General features: G+C 44.8%; 1 protein-coding gene across 1 annotated transcript in view; it reads right to left on the bottom strand.

Annotated features, from left to right (window-relative positions):
• ctnna3 (catenin alpha 3) overlaps positions 1-17510 on the bottom strand; it is a 1079953-nt gene that overhangs the window by 996276 nt on the left and 66167 nt on the right. The window contains exon 6 of the mRNA XM_033034268.1: positions 7718-7981. Coding sequence (XP_032890159.1) covers positions 7718-7981 — 264 coding nt within the window. The remainder of the gene's footprint in view (positions 1-7717; positions 7982-17510) is intronic.

Here is a 17510-nt window from a genome sequence, read left to right as displayed (position 1 = left end):
AGAGAGAGAGAATTCAGGAGAGAAAGAGAGAGAGAATTCAACATTTAGAAGATTGAGGGCTGGTTTAACAAGTGATTCCATCATTTGACAAGGGGGTTGGGGGGGGGTGGGGTAGGTGTGGGAATAGATCCAAATATTTTTCCACAGGAAGAGATTCCAGCCAAGTGGAACATGAAATTGTATTTTCAAGGTGATAACAGCAGAAAATAATCCATACATAGTACCGGCATTTGGGAATGTTGCCCCCAAAGTGTTGTTAGTGCTGTGGCATTTGTTAAGGATATATAACATTATGGAAACGAGCATAGTAGTTGCTAATTTATGTGGGGACAAACGAGACCGCAGATGCTATTATCTGCAGTAAATAAATTAAAATTGCATTTTGTTGCAGATTGCTGCAGTTGCAGTCTTGTGTGTCCATTTTATTACACCTTTGCAGAGTCTCTGCACGGAATGCTCATTTTGAATATGTTTTTCCAGTCTTCAATTCTGATCCGCGATCTCAACCCAAACTGTCGATTGACCATCCTCTACAGATGCTGCATGACCCATTGAATTTCTGTAGCAGTTTCTGTTTTGCGCAAGTTAATTTACTGCTTAGCGATGGTCTGGATGAATAGTGGAACAAGTTTAGCGGTTAAATTGTCTACTGCTGTGCAACATTCTGAATGAGAATCCCTCTCTCGGTTTCCCCCCCCCCCCTCCCTGTTCTCCCCTCCCCCTCTTGCGATTCTCCCCTCCCCCTCTCACGGTTCTTCCCCCCCCCTTCATTGTTCTCCCCTGCCCCTCTCGTGGGTCGCCCTCCTGTTGCTGTTCTCCCCTCCCCCTCTCAGTTCTCCCCTCCTCCCCTCGTATGTCACCTCTCCCCTTCTCACAGTTCTCCCCTCCCCCATCACAGTTTAACCCTCCCCCACTCACAGTTCTCACCTCCCTCTCTTTCGCTGTGTTCCCCAGCCCCCTCTCGCTGTTCTCCCCTCCCCCTCTCGCTGTTCTAAGCACATTCCAACAGCTTCACAGTTGACTCTCGGTGAAATTTCCATCCAATGCGTTTCTATCGATGGACAATGATTTTGTAAACATGTCCTGCCGCACCATATGCCCGGCCTAATGACCAATCAAAATACAGGAAGACGCTCCATCACATATCCCACATCAACATGAATGACAGACACAAAAAGCTGAAGTAACTCAGCGGGTCAGGCAGCATCTCTGGAGCAAGGAAATAGATGATGTTTTAGATTGAGACCCTTCACCTATTCCTTTTCTCCAGAGATGCTGCCTGACCCACTGAGTTACTCCAGCTTTTTGTGTCCGTCTTCATTTTAAACCAGCAACTACAGTTCCTCCATCCACATTAACATGGTACATGTCAGGCTTTGTGTCATTCCCGGTCTGCTTGTATTGTGTTTAAACAGGTTAATTAATCCTCCCAAGCACTCACAGAGAGGTCCAGGAAACCAGGGTACACTGCAAACTACAACCCTTCAACCTTTTACAGTCATGAAATAGACAAGCTCCCTCCCGAATGTACTGTATACTGGGAGTCTGGATAAATTACAACAAGCCAACTTTGTAATCGATAGGAAGATGATCCTTTGCTTCAGGCACCTAACCCAGTTTAATCCCAGAGGTCCCATGGTCCTTGTTCATTTATCTGACTCAAATTGATTCTCCACATGAAGTATACCAAGAAGCTTTCATTATCTTAACCATTGTCTTTTAAAGGCTGTGCTATTTAGAAATATGTAAATCTTATTACTAGCGCCCATCCGGATACCAAGGAAAATATATTTGAAGTCATGTTTCATTAATTCACTGTTACCATTTCATTGGAAAAAAATCCGTAACATCTGCTGAAAAGATGAACTGCAAATAATGGAAGATGCCGTGACAAGTTGTCCATTTGGCTCCTTTGAGTTAGTACCAAAGACTCTGCACCAAAGGTTTAAATTATGTAAATTATGCAAGTAAACCAGGTCAAAATGGCAGTGTAGTAATTGATGAACCATTAAAAGATAACATTTTCCCACTCAGAGTTACGTTAATAATCCATAACATAGAACAGTACAGCTTCGGAATAGGCCCTGAAACTCACAATGTCCATGCTAAACATGATGCCATGTTAAAATAATCTCCTCTCCCTCCGTATCCTTCTATTCCCATATTAATGTGCCTATCTAAAAGCCTCTATAAATTCCACTAGCGAACCTGCTTCCACCACCAGCCTGGCAGCGCATTCAAGGCAACCAAAGACCTTCTGTGTTAAAGAACTTGCCCCGCACATCTCCTTTAAACTTTCCCCTTCTGACTTTCAAGCTTGTCTGGGACATTTCCATCTTGGGAAATGGTTCTAACTGTTTACCCTATCCATGCCTACATATAAACACAACTAAATGCATTACTTAGCAAGAAACAACATGGGGTCAGAAGATATAAAATCTTTGTGGGTAGAGTTAAGAAACAGCAAGGGTAAAAAGCCACTGATGGGAATTATACACATGCCTCTGAATAGTAGCAAAGATTTAGGGTACAAATAACATAGGAGATAGAAATGGTATGTAAGACAAGCAATGTTATTGACCCAAAAGGTCACCTATTCCGTTTTTCCAGAGATGCTGTCTGACCCGCTGAGTTACACCAGCTTTTTGTGTCTATCTTCAGTTTAAACCAGCATCTGCAGTTACTTCCTACATAATTTGTCTGCTCCACTGTGAAATCTCCTCAAGGTACACCTACTTTGAAGAAGTTCACTGACGAGAGTTCTGCAAAGAGTCTGAAGAAAGATCTCAACCCGAAACGGCACCTATACCTTTTCTCCAGAAATATTGTCTGACCCGCTGATTTACTCCAGCTTTTTGTGTCTATGTACAATCAGGCACTATGGTATAAGGTAAAACAAAAAGGACTATTTTCTAAATCTGGAGAGGATTAAAAAAAACGGAGGTGCAATATATATATATATATATATATATATATATATATATATATATATATGGGAGAGAGAATGAGAGAGAGAAATGGGAGAGACAGGGACAGGTGACCAACAGAGGTGATGGGTTTGCACCAGTGACTTGGTCCCCAGGGAACCTTGTTTGACCATGAGCTTGTGTCTGGGTGATGTAGAGCCAACCCATTCCCGCAGGACTGAACAATGTTTCCCCGGATACTCTTGTTTCCCTCGAGCGCCCTCAATTCCCCAAGGCGCCCTCGTTTCCCCAGGGTGCCCTAGTATCTCCTGGTCGCCCATTAAGATTTGGATTCAGCTCACGGAGAAAACCATAACCGAGCCCTGTGTCGTTAACATGAAAAATCTGTTATAATTTTTTCCATTATTTTTTACTGGACTCATTTAAAAAAAAACATTTTTAAATACCTACCTTATGACATTTTTTTGCTAAAACTATTAGCCTGACTATAAAAGATAATGATCTGAAAAAGCCAGCTGCTAGAAACACTGAAAGTAAGATATTGTCTTTTCTCAATTATTTCCATCCGTTTTGGCGTTAGAAAACTGTAATAATTCCTTGGAAGGAGTGGAATTTGGATGCCAAATTAAGGCATAATTGTTACTTCAAATTGCACAGCCAACTCTTCCGAGGGAAGACTTGCAAGGGAAAGGACACGAGTGGCTGTACAAGTGGCTTTAGTAGAAAGCGTTTGTATAACTCTAGCTCCTTCCACATACTTCTCTCTTGCATATCCTTCGATCCTGGCCTCAGAACCTGTCTGTACAGACTTTGTACCTTCTCCCTGTGACGGCGTGGGTTTTCTCCCAGTGCTCCGGTTTCCTTCCACATTCCAAAGACGTTCAGGTTTGTACGTTAATTCGCTTCTGTAAATTCCCCCGAGTGAGTAGGATCCGTAACTAGGATACCATAGAAACTAGTGTACGTGTGATGTTTGGTCGGCATAGACTTGATGGGCCGAACGGTCTGTTTCCACGCTGTATCCAGAAACTAAACTAAACTGAACAAATTATAATGGAGGGCTCTGAAAATGGGATTTTGAATGAATGCTTCCACACTAAAATCACTTCTTATCTTTTCCTGCATTTATTAATTTGCAGATTTCATGCCTGGTTGATGGCAAGTTCAAGTTACAGCTGCATAATTAACTCTTCTTATAACCCATAGCTGTTCAGACCTCTCAGCACAAAGGCAGTACAGGTGTTGCCATCATTCTGCCTTCAGAAGTGTAATGGCTTCTCCACAAAGCCTCGGAATAATTAACTCACATTTAACAAGCTCTCCCCTTGGACTTCCACCCTTCAAAGACAAAATGGCTCAAATTTACGAGCTAAGGAACAAAAATGGGCAAAAAAGGGTGTCAGGGATTATGAGGAGAAGGCAGGAGAATAGGGTTGAGAGGGAAAGATAAATCATCCGAGAATGACAGAGTAGACTCGTTTGGCCACAGAGAGACAGAGGGCGAGACAGAGAGAGCAAGAAAGAGAGAGAGAGACAGAGAGAGATAAAGGGCTATAGGTGTTACCACCTGAAGGCGGGGAAGGTCCCCAGTGGGGGTCCCTCTACAAGGAGTTATCCCCCTTTACATTGCGGACCTGGGGTGGTGAGTGCTGCACAGAGCGGTGGCATGTAACAAACTTTTGAGTTGGTTCACGGGCTCGTCCGCTGCTTGTATTTTCTGTGGAGAGGAAGAGACCGTGTTCCACGCGTATATGGAGTATGAGAGGCTACTGCCCCTGTACCAATATCTGAAGGGGTTGTTCCTAAAGTTTTGGTTGCATTTTAGTCCTACGATTCTTGTGTTTGGACACAAGGCAGGGTGTGGGGAGAGCCGAGTGGGGGGGGTGGGACTTGCCTGTCGGTTTGCTCCTGGGCCTGGCCAAGATGGCCATTCGCGGGTCCAGGCAGCAGGCGGTCGATGGTCAGGCTAGAGTCGGCTGCCTGCCCCTCTTTCGGGCCTACGTCCGTGCACGTGTGTCCCTGGAGAGGGAACACGCGGTGTCCACGGGGACTTTGGAGGTCTTCCGTGGGCGCTGGTCACCGATTGGGGTTGAGAGTATTGTGAACAATGATTGTAATGTTGTATTATAATGACACTTGATATAGTGTAATTTCTTTTTTTGTTTATGACTTTGATCTGTTGTATCATTTGTTGTGTCGAATATAGTCTTGGAATTGAAGAAAAAAAAGAAAAAAAAAAGAGAGAGCGAGAGAGAGAGAGGGAGGGAGGGAGGGAGGGAGAGGGATGGGAGGGAGAGAGAGGGAGGGAGGGAGAGAGAGAGAGGGAGAGAGAGGGAGGGAGGGAGAGGGGGAGAGGGAGAGGGAGAGAGAGAGGGGGAGAGAGGGGGAGAGGGAGGGAGGGAGAGGGAGGGAGGGAGAGGGAGGGAGGGAGAGGGAGGGAGGGAGAGAGGGAGAGAGAGAGGGAGTGAGAGGGAGAGAGAGAGGGAGAGAGAGAGGGAGAGAGAGAGGGAGAGAGCGAGGGAGAGAGCGAGGGAGAGAGAGGGAGGGAGGGAGAGAGCGAGGGAGAGAGAGGGGGAGAGAGAGGGGGAGAGAGGGGGAGAGAGGGAGAGAGAGGGGGAGAGAGGGGGGAGAGGCGGCGAGAGGGGGAGAGAGGGGGGGAGAGGGGGGGAGAGGGAGGGGAGAGAGGAGGAGAGAGGGGGAGAGAGGGAGAGAGAGGGAGACAGAGGGAGACAGAGGGAGAGAGAGGGAGACAGAGGGAGAGAGACAGAGAGAGTGCGACAGAGAGAGCGAGGCAGAGAGAGCCAGACAGAGAACAAGACAGAGAGCCAGACAGAGAGACAGACACAAAGTGATAGATGCTGGCTGACCCACTGAGTTCCCCACATTGTGTGTTTTACTGAAGAGCTTGATGCATTGCCTGTCCTGCCTTACAGCGTGATGGCAAGGAGCAAGAGTAGGTGATTCTAATTGTGTTGCACAATTTCAGGAGGAGCCAGGAACAAACCAGTTCCAACATTTCTAGCCCAGAACACATTGTCTGTCCCAGAAACCATTGGGCTGTGTCTGACGGGGCTGGCTTCTGCTTCCACTGAGGGATCCAAATCCAGGCCTCATTGTCGGCTACAACAACTCTAATCTGATCTCTGCTTGTTGTCACCCAGGAATTGTCCTCTTCTTCATGAGCCGAGGAGGTAGCGCAAACGTTTCTGCCATCAGGGAGCACGGTGCGTTGGACAGAAAGAAGTTGATCATTTCTGTTGGTGCTTGACTACAGGTTTTGAAACTTCTGCCTGATTCTGCATTTAACGATCACAAACAACTGGCTGGAATTGGCGGTGCGTTGGGGACTCACAGCGGGCGCTGGTCACTGGCCGTTCTCCTCCGCCAGGATCAGAGTTCCCGCTTTCCGTTTGGCGACATCGGTGACATCTCCAACTCTGGGCTGGACTCGGTCTCCGATGCTGGGCTGGGCTGGGTCTCCCACACTGGACTGGGCAGGGTCTCCGACGCTGGGCTACTTGGGGTTGGGCTGCTTGGGGCCGGGCTGCTTCGGATCCCTCCGAAAATTGTGTCCGGTTGGAAACCTCCGCCGGCCATCCTCAGCTCCAGTAAAGACGCGATGGCGCAGGAAAGGGCGGACTGTCCCGGTGAGTGACAGGGGAAGAGACTAATCCGCGCGGCGCTGAATGGCAGAAGAGATCGATCTGCGCACACGTGGTTTTTAAGATATTTTAAACCTCGCTAACTCTTACGATATTCAACCGATCGGAACGAAACTTGGTGCAATCGCAGGATAGGAGAACGGTGAGTGAACTGGCGAAAAATCGTAGCGCTATCGTGAACCTTTATTTCGCAAATAGAAAGACCGCACAAACTGGAAGATGACAAGATAAGAGTTTTAGTAAGGTATAGATGAGAGCTTCTGCCACAGTCACCTTTCCAACTCCACCACCCTGACGGTGAGTACATATTTTCCTCATCTTCCTCTAATCCTTTCATCGATCGTTTTAAATCTACGCATCCTGCATTGTGACCCATCAGTCCAAGGAATAGGCCTTTGTATTTATTCAGTCCAAGTTCTTCGATTCATATGCACCCTAAATTAAACCTCACCTCAGCCTGCTCCAAAGAAAGCAGCACCAGCCAACACAATCTTCCTCAGAGCTATAATTTTCAGGCCTGGCAATATCCCTGTTAACTCCTTTGCACACCCTCCATTGTAATTACATCTTCCTCGCAAGGCAGTGATCAGAACTGCACACAATGCTCAAAACGGTGGCAAAACACACATTACATATAGTTCGATTAATCTACCCAGTCTTATATCCTCTGTCTCAGCTAACAACAGGAGAGAACCTGTATGTCTTTTTGATGGCTTTATCGATCAATTGTTGCTTTTAAATATCTGTGGCCTTACCTTCCAGGGTTCCTCTCTTCTTTTGCATTTCTTAATATTCCTGCCATTCATTCTATGTTCCTCGACTTGTACAACTCCTCAAAAGCATTGCCTCACAGGTTTTTGGGTTAAATTTCACATTACACCCTCCTATCCACTAACCAAACCATTTAAATCCTCCTCTCTGCGAACGACATGGTGACAAGCTTATTGGAAAAAAAACTTATCCTGCTTCAGTAAAACCTTGCAGAAATTAGATTTGAGCATCATCAAATTGATTTGAACATGGTGGCTCATCTCCAGGTAACATGGCAATTAAAACTACTGTCAACTAATGAGGTGTTGTCAAATCTATTATTATTGTAAGTTCAAAACCAACAGCCAGTTTACTTACCTCAAATTCATCAATGGCACCAGCGAGAGATGGAAAAGCCGTTATGGACTTGGACATTGGGCATCCAATTCCCTGCACAGCGTCAGAGATTTCAGCAAAGGCCTCTTGTATCTCACCGTGGACAGACTCCCGCCCTGCCTGAAGCGCAGTGATGTTAGGATGTTGCAAGTAGGCCATGAATGAAGAATATAACAAGGGAGAGGTCTGCTTCAAGCAAGCACGGGCAGCCGCCAGACCTTCACGCTCACTGGGAGACTTGAGATCCTGCCAATAAAGAGAAAACATTCAAAATGCAACCAAATTTAAGAATTCTTCACAAAATTAACCCGCAAAAGATAATGTAATGACTATTCTTTCCCATCGGCGACAAATCGTTGGAGAACATAGTGTCTACAGGGTGGTGTCTGGTATTTCTGCTAAACCAGCAGTGCTGAAGTTGCACTATTGATCAAACCATTTATCACATAAGAGTCATTGAGTTTACAGTATGGAAACAGGCTGTTCGGCCCAATTTGTCCATGTCAACCAATTTGCATTCTGGGTTAGACCCATTGGCTTGAATTCCTTATTCCTCTTATTCCTCCAAACCTTTCCTATCGATATATCTGTTCAAATATCATTTGAAGGTTATAATAGCATCCGCTTCTATGGTTTCCGGTGGCAGATTATTCCAGATATGGACGTGAGGTCCCTCTTAAATCCATCCCCTCTCATCTTGATGTTAATGTTACACTCAGAAGATGGAGAGAGGCAATTAGGCATCCAAGACTTATTTGTCATTAAACAATAGATACAAAATAATAATTTGACAGGGTCTTCCCACCCTCTTCCCTACCCACCAGCTGTAGGATGGACAAACATCAGGAAAATGGAAAAAATATATTATTCCAATGGTGACAAAAGAAGGAACTGTAGATATTGAAATATTGAGCAAAACACAGAGTGCTGAAGGAACTCAGCAGATCAGGCAGCATCTGACGTGACTTTTCGGGTCGGGACCTTTCTTCAGTGATGTGTTGGATGCCTCTGCACCACAATTAGTGAAGCTACAATATTTTCTACTTTAAGATAGACACAAAAAGCTGGAATAACATAACCGTGGGAACGGGTGATCGATGGTCGGCATGGACTCGGTGGCTAAAATGCCTGTTTCTATGCTGTTTATTTAAACTAAACGTTGGTCTTTAATGATTGCATCTTGTCTCCAAAGCATGAACATGTTTAACTGAATCTACAGCTGTACTTTACCAACTTTAAAAAATGTTGTGACTTTGCTTAATATCTCAGTACGCGAGCAAAAGGAATGCTGGGGATGATTTTTATACAAAAAACAAGCAAGATGAAGCTGCAATCTAATTATAACCTTCTGAACATTTGGTAGTAGTTGAGATTTACATGTGGACACAAGTAACAAGCCTCTAAATCTGGCTTTGATTCAGACATTAAAACATTTAAACAAAGATATGTTTCCTTAATGGCAATCTACGAGTTTGCTAAATTGATCAAATCATAGACTTAAAATACAGAATGAAGATAGGTATGTGCCGATAGGCTTGCAATCAAGCAATGTATTTTTTCTCACATGGAGTGTATCTTAATCATGGATATCTATGAATTGAAATTTTGTTCAGACAAATGTGAGGCTGACACAAAAAAAAAGATAAGATTGAGCTAAATTCTGGTGTATTCAAGGCCAGGTGGTCAGGAGGCTTGACAAGCAAGATGTACAGTCGATGCCTGAGGTGGTATGAAACTTCAGCTGAACCAAGGGGAAAAGAAGATAGTTTCTATCGGTCGGGGCAGCTTAGCCTTGAAAGAATAGTTATGTACGTATGGATGTGTGTGTGTGCGCGTGAGTTTGGTTGTATGGATAGGTGACGTTTTGTGTCGGAACCCTCCTTTGGACTGAAAGTAGAGGTGGGGGTGGGGGGGGGGGGGGGTGAGGAAATAAACTGGAGGCAAGAAAAGGTTGTAGATGGGTTGGTGAGTAAGTTTGTTGACAACACCAAATTTGGAGGAGTTGCAGACAGTGAGGAATGCTGTCGGAAGATACATCGGGATGTAGATCACTTGGCAGAAATGGGTGGAGAAGTGACAGAGTTTAACCCGAGCATGTGCGAGGCGTTTCACTTTGGGCGATGTAATGCAAGGAGAAAATATACAGTTAATGGAAAAGCCCTTCACAACATTGAATGGAAGAGGTATCTGGGAGCCCAAGTTCATAGCTCACTGAAGGTGGCAGCAGTAGATACAGTCGACATTGTTATGATTCAGGAAGCAAAGCGGTACTTGCACCTCAATTTGCATTGACGACACCTCAGTTTTAGAAGGCACCCCCTAATCCAATAACTATGTCCCCTCATTCGCGAATCTTCAGCTAACAGAAACATCTTGACATCTGCCCCATCAGAATCTTCTATGCTTCAATAAGATCACCCCACCCCCCTCATTCTTCAAAACCTCAAAGAACACAAATCTAATTTCAACAAAACCTCTCCAGACAGGACAACCCTCTCATCCCAAGAATCAGTCGGGTGAATCTCATTTGGGCTGTCGCATAATCAGAACAAACAAACTGATCAACTATTTACTGTGTGGGAGCAAACAGCATGAAACCCGATTGTATTTATTTCTACTTTGAAAGGGTAAGCACATTTTTTTAAAGGTTAATTGCCTACAGAACATTTTAGGGAGAAAGAAGCAACAACTTTTGTGTTTCTTCACCCGAACACATAGTTGAGAATGTTAGGTACACAAAAATGCTTCCTTGGTCCCTCTTTCAGAAATGACCCACAGCAATCTTCCCCTGAACACAATGTTCCAGATCCATTCTTTCATAACCATTGGTACAACCATCTTTGAATCACCGCACTGACACTACCCCCAAGAAAGCACATCAACACCTCTACTTCCTTCAGAGTTTATACTTTAGAGATACAGCGCAGAAACAGGCCCTTCAGCCCATCAAGTCTGCGCCGACCAGCAATCACCCCATACACTAACACTATCCTACACACTAGGGACAATTTACAATTTTACCAAAGCCAATTAACCTACAAACCTGGATGTCTTTGGAGTGTTGGAGGAAACCGGAGCACCCGGAGAAAATCCATGTGATCATAGGGAGAACGTACAAACACTTCACAGACAGCACCCGCTGTCAGGATCTAACCTGGGTCTCTGATGTTGTACAGCAGCAACTCTCCAGCTGTGCCATTGTTTTCACACCCAACACTTCCACAGCTCTCCGTCTCCGTCTCCCTCTCCCCTGACTCTCAGTCTGAAGAAAGGTCTCGACACAAAATGTAACCCATTCCTTCTATCCAGAGATGCTGCTGTTCCACTGAGTTACTCCAGCATTTTGTGGAGCACCTCTTCAAATGCTTCATTAATCTCTGGGAATACCATCTCCTCTTCTAGCTGTACTACAGGCAGTGATCAAAAGGTACTGCCAGGCCTCAACTTGCAGTAGCATGTATAACTTACAACAATCTGCACCCTAAGATCCAGAGGCTTAAATTGGATGGTTCTCAAGTGAAGATAGACACAAAAAGCTGGAGTAACTCAGCGGATCAGACAGCATCTCTGGCTGATGAAGGCCAATGTGCCAAAAGCCTTGACCACCTTATTTACCGGTGACTGCACCTGCATGTAACTATGTACCTGTACTCCTACAATATTTACAAACTACCCAATTTAGTGTCACATGGCTGCTTTCCGAGAAGGGGTGAAGTGTAGTTGGGATAATGTGGGGATATAACCCCCCCCCCCCCTTCTCCTACCCATCCCCATGCCATGGAGTCATTGAATCATACCTCAATGAAACAGACACTTCAGCCAAACCTGTCCACGTCGACCAGGTTGCCCCATCTAAGCTAGTCCCAATTACCCACGTTTGACACAAATGCCTCAAAACCTTTACTATCCATGTACCTTTTCAAATTTATTTTTTTAATGTTGGTATTGTAATTTCCTCAGCTACCTCTTCTGGTAATTCATTGCACATGCCTACCACCCACTGTGTGAAAAAGCTGCCCCTCAGATTTCTATTAAATCTTTCCCCTCTCACCTTGAGAAACGTGTCTATGAAAAGCTTGTCAATGCAGAGTACCCAAAGTCAGTAAAAAGGTTATACAGCATCTATCACTCCCTGCAGATTTCCCCAACCTGGAACAAGTATGCACAGCACCAAACACAAGTTGAATTATTGCAAATGCTGAAAAAATAAACAAGGAACAATAGGCTAATGATCCTTTGACTGGCACCAGCAGCTGGTAGGGGGCAGGGGGCGAATCTGGCAGATAGGTTCACAGATAAAAACATACTCAGAATTAATTACCTTAATACCCGTGAGCATGAGGGTTTTACACTAGGCGTTCAGTGCAGATTACACGCCGAGTAAAGCACATGCTAAGAGTTTGCATGATTTTGGCTGACAGCTTTGAGTGGTCAATGTGGGCGGCAGGGTCAAGGATTGCAATCCCTTTGTCAGACAGCTTTGATACCAGAGAGCAACTGCAGGGTGGAAATCTATGGTTGCTCTCAGCCCATCAGGCATTCGGAGGCCATCAGTGACAAGGAGCTGAAACAATAGCTCCCTGGTGACAGTTCAACAAGAAAAGAGTGCATAACCTTGTCTCATTTTGCATTGAAATGTAGTTGTTATTCTAATATTTGAGGAAAGCAGTAGAGGCGATAATAACTGCTAGCATCGTGCTTGCATCTGAGTACTGTTCCAAGATCTCATCCTCCATTTTAGTGCCACTTTTGGTTGATTGTTTAGCCAAGAGTTAAGAGTCAAGAGTGTTTTATTGTCACATGTCCCAGATAGGACAATGAAATTCTTGCTTGCTGCAGCACAACAGAATATGTAAACATAGTACATAACGGGGAAAAAAAAAAGTTCAGTGTGTATATATATACACACATGCACCAGGGCTCTCGTTTAACTTTCTTTCCCTGTTGCCAGCCGGGCAACCTAGGCAGCTTTTTAGGTTGCCAAATGACAATTTAGGTGGTCATTTAAGACGGCTTGCATGACGCGTGCGATAATGTGCTCGGACGAAGTGCGTAGTTACCAGTCAGAATTATGGTCAATGAAGCATTCACATATTATTTCTGCTTCAAATAAAGTCACAAACTAAACATATTTACAATTCAAGACATGATATATACCACAATGACATGCAGCCAAATTACAATACAGTATCTCATCTCCTTTTACACGTTGCAAAGAATGCAATTTCCATTATTTCTTTCCACTTCCAAACAAAATTCTGGTTGGATTATTCAGCGTATGATCAACCTCAGTGAGACAAAGTGCAGGCTTGGCGATCGCTTCGCACAACACCTACACTCAGTTAGCAATAACCAACCTGATCTCCCGGTGGCTCAGCACTTCAACTCCCCCTCCCATTCCGAATCCGACCTTTCTGTCCTGGACCTTCTTCATGGCCAGAGTGAAGCCCACTGCAATTTTGCTTGGTCAGTTTACACCCCAGCGGTATGAAAATTGACCTCCAATTTCAGGTAGTCCCTGCTTTCTCCTCCGCTTCCCAGCTCTCCCTCAGCCCCCTGTCTCCGCCTCTTCCTTTCTTCTTCCCACCCCCTGCACCCTCACATCAGTTTGAAGAAGGGTCTCGACCCAAAACGTCGCCTATTTCCTTCGCTCCATAGATGCTGCCTCACCCGCGGAGTTTCTCCAGCATTTTTGTCTCCCCATTCACACAAGTTCTGTTATCCCACTTTCCTCACCCACTCCCTACACGTCAACCTAAGTTCTCCTCTTATGGCATTTATAAGGTCCCATAAATTGGTCTGGTGAATCTTTGCTACATTCCCTCCATGTTAAGTATATCTATTTTTAGGTAAAGAGAACCTGCACAAATTACTGCATGTGTGATCTCACTGGGGCCGTCTTATTGTTATAAGATATTCATACTTCTGCCTCAAAACCCTCTTTCCATGGGGTCCAACATACAATTTGCATTCTTAAATGCTCATTGGAACCTGTTAGTGCTGTACAAGAGCACCAAATGCTATTTATAATTCAACAGTCCCCAATCCAAAACATTTTCACTAATATGCTTCTTTGCAGTTCTTCCAACGGAAGCGGATAACTTCACATTTACGCATGTTATGCCGCACGCTCATTGTAACTCACCTTGAGACCTCTTGGTATCCTCCTTACAAATCACAGTCCCAGTTTAGTGGCATCAGATAACTTCAAATCATTACATTCTATTCCCTCACCCAAATATAAGATGATTATGTTTTGAATTGCTGAGGCCCAAGCACAATGTGTGCATATTGCAATGATACCACAATGGTATTCACAACTGCATCTAACACTATTATGATTCCTGCCTGATATCCAATTATCAGTTGCATTACAATACATTCCCCCCCTCCCCATGGACTTCAAATTTACAAACTCACCTTTAGCCTAGTTTAGTTTAGTTTAGAGATACAGTGTGGAAACAGGCCCTTCAGCCCACCATGTCCGCACCGACCAGCGATCACCACATATTAACACTGTCCTACACACACTGCGGCCAATTTCTCGAAGATCTCGAAGAAAGATTTCCAAGAAAACCCACGTGGTCACGGGGAGAAGTACAAACTCTGTACAGACAGCACCGTGGTTGGGATCGAACCCGGGTCTCTCGCGCTGCAAGCACTGTAAGGCAGCAACTCCACCACTGCGCCACCCTGCCGCCCTGTGGACGTTTTGAAGCTCCAACTACATCATGCCCAGTGGTTTTTTGTCTGGTTATTAAATCCTCAAGAAGCTCAAGGAATTTGACAAACGTTATTCCCCTTACAGAAATTTGTGATCATTTTATCTAGCCCTGTTGATAATTTCCAGCTTTGTAGCAACCTTTCATGATCAATGCCCCTTCCAACTGCCTGGCTTCTGGATCGCCCCATTTATCGATCAGTACCTCCTGCAACTGTCAGAATCCAAGCCATCCATTTACTGATCAATATCCTTTGTAAATGTCAGGATTCTAAACTCCACTTTCACCATCAGTGTTTCAGGCTAGTGTCACAACCAAAGTCAAATTACATAATGATCACTAATTCCTGTGATTGTCTGGATGTAGACAAACCATTTACTGATCAGTGTCTTCCATAAATGTCAGGATCATAGTCACCCATTTACTGATCAATACCTCCTGTAACAATCAGGGTCAAAGCCACCCTTTAACGACCAATGCCTCTTCTGGCTGTCAGTATTCTCTACCAGCAGTTCACTGATCAATAACTGTCAGGACCCAAGACAACCCTTTCACCAATCACTATTTTATACCAGTGTCACAATCACAGTCACATCGCATAATGATCAATATTTTAGAAGTTATTACTGGGCTTTGATCAGGTAATCTGGAATAAAGTTCAGTTATTAAAGTCCTACCATCATTGTTAAAGAATTCAAATTCCCATCAAACAGAGTTACGACAGCTAGTGAGTCTAATTGCAACAATAAAATATTGCTGAGATTCCCCCCCCCCTCCCCCCCCGATGCAGGTTCTTGATCGCCCCGGCGCGGTGAGCCCAAACGCCGCCGGCTACGGGAGCCAAGATCGTCCCATCAACGGAAGGCTCGAGGTCCCGGACCGCAGGAGAACAAAGAAGGGAAGAGATTGAACTTTTTTTCGCCCACCATCACAGTGAGGAATGTGAAGGAGTCACTGTGGTGGATGTTCATGTTAAAATGTATTTTGTGTGTTTGGTTGCTTTTTATGTACGGCATTCCTTCTATGTTGCAAAACATGCTTGGCTAATAAAGTATGATATGATTATGATTATGATAAAACTTACCACTGAACCTCAACCTTACCAATCTAACTTACACAAATGCATCAAACAACATGAACATTGCCTGGTGGCCATAACTCAAAAGTCAGTGTACCCTCCAACAATCGCATTGCCTCAAAAGTAAATGTACTGCAAATCAGTACAATCCATAACATATCCCTGGAAAGCTTGCGATGTAGTTCTGCCACATCCCTTGGGCACGTATCAATATCCATGTGATTGGCCTCATCAGCGACAACGATGAGTCGGCCTATAGGGAGGAGGTTCAGCTCCTAGCAGCATAGTGCGTTGACAACAACCTGGCCCTTAACTCCAAGAAGACCAAGGAGCTAATTGTGGACTACAGAAGGTCTAGGGGTGACACGCACACCCCCATCCATATTAACGGAGCGGAGGTGGAACGTGTTTCCAGCTTCAGATTTCTGGGGGTCAACATCTCTGATGGCCTCTCTTGGACCCACAATACCTCAACACTGGTCAAGAAGGCTCACCAGCGTATCTTCTTCCTGAGGAGACTAAAGAAGGTCTCCTCAAATTCTGGTGAACTTCTACCGCTGCACCATCGAGAGCATCCTTATTAACTGTATCACAGTATGGTATGGCAACTGCTCTGTCTCCGACCGGAAAGCACTGCCGAGGATGGTGAAAACTGCCCAACGCATCACCAGTTCCTCACTCCCCTCCATTGAGTCTGTCCAGAGCAAGCGATGTCTGCGAAGGGCGCGCAGCATCGTCAAGGACTGTTCTCACCCCAACCACAGTCTGTTTACCCTCCTCCCATCCGGGAGGCGCTACAGGTCTCTCCGTTGCCGGACCAGTAGGTTCAGGAACAGCTTCTTCCCTGCGGCTGTTACATTACTTAACTCTGCACTTTGGTGATTGCCAATCACCCCCCACCCCCCCCAGACACTCCTTCCCCCAGAAAAATTGCACTACTGCTACAGTATGTACATATATATATTTTACTGTTCCATTATTCTATGTTCGCTCTTCTGGGTGAGATGCTAACTGCATTTCGTTGTCTCTGTACTTGTACACTGCACAATGACAATAAAGTTTGAATCTGAATCTGAATCTGATGTCCTAGGTCAGTATGCAGAGTAAAATGGCGATACATGAACTCTGCCCATTCTGCTGGAGGCCCAGAGGAGAGGGATGTTTTAAAACTCAGATGCCACACATAACAAATGATCTTGAGATGTTATTACATTTTTCCCAAATCAAAAGTGATAGCAAGATTTCAGTGGCAGTCCAAACCTGAAGGGAACCAGGAACTGAGAGAAAAGGCAACTCTTCAAATTAATTTATTCAGGGTCATCCTATGTAAGTAGCAAGGCTTGTCCCTGAATACGTTCATTTATGTCTGAAGAAAGGTCTCGACCCGAAACACCACCCATCCCTTCTCTCCAGAGATGCTGCCTGTCCCGCTGAGTTACTCCAGCATTTTGTGTGTACCTTACAGTTCAATTAGAGGTTGGGGAACACATCCATGGATGAGGTTTAGTGTTTTGTGCTGTGCACAATCCATTATTTCCCCAATCAGGTGAAGCAAAGTCAACACTTCATTTTGCTGCTTCACACTTTCCAATGTGCTTGAAGAATGATGTATGGGTGCAGCTAGGTAAGAGAGTGGTTGGTGGTGTTTATAAGAGCTTGTGCATGATGAGTTGTGTGTATGTGCCTGCCTAGTGGTGTCCATATCTGTTGGGGTCTAAGCATCTGAGGTGAGTTTATTTGGTTTCACGTTGAGTGTTTAAAAAATAGTGCAACTGTCAGACGAAATGGCTGAGGAATCCTTTGACCAAACCCGACTAAGTTGCTTATCTAAGCTCGTCCCATTTACCTGCATTTCGCCTACATCCCTCTAAGTGCCTTTTGGCAAACGTCTGCTGGCACCTCTAATTGGTCAAAAAAATAGGTGTTCAATTATTTTAATATTATTAAAATTTAAAGATTACAAAAGTGTTTTAAA

The sequence above is a fragment of the Amblyraja radiata genome, chromosome 15 (assembly GCF_010909765.2).
Source record: "Amblyraja radiata isolate CabotCenter1 chromosome 15, sAmbRad1.1.pri, whole genome shotgun sequence".
Taxonomy (NCBI): Eukaryota; Metazoa; Chordata; class Chondrichthyes; order Rajiformes; family Rajidae; genus Amblyraja; species Amblyraja radiata.
The sequence above is the reverse complement of the archived record's forward strand: the minus strand, read 5'-3'. Positions and strand labels throughout refer to the sequence as shown.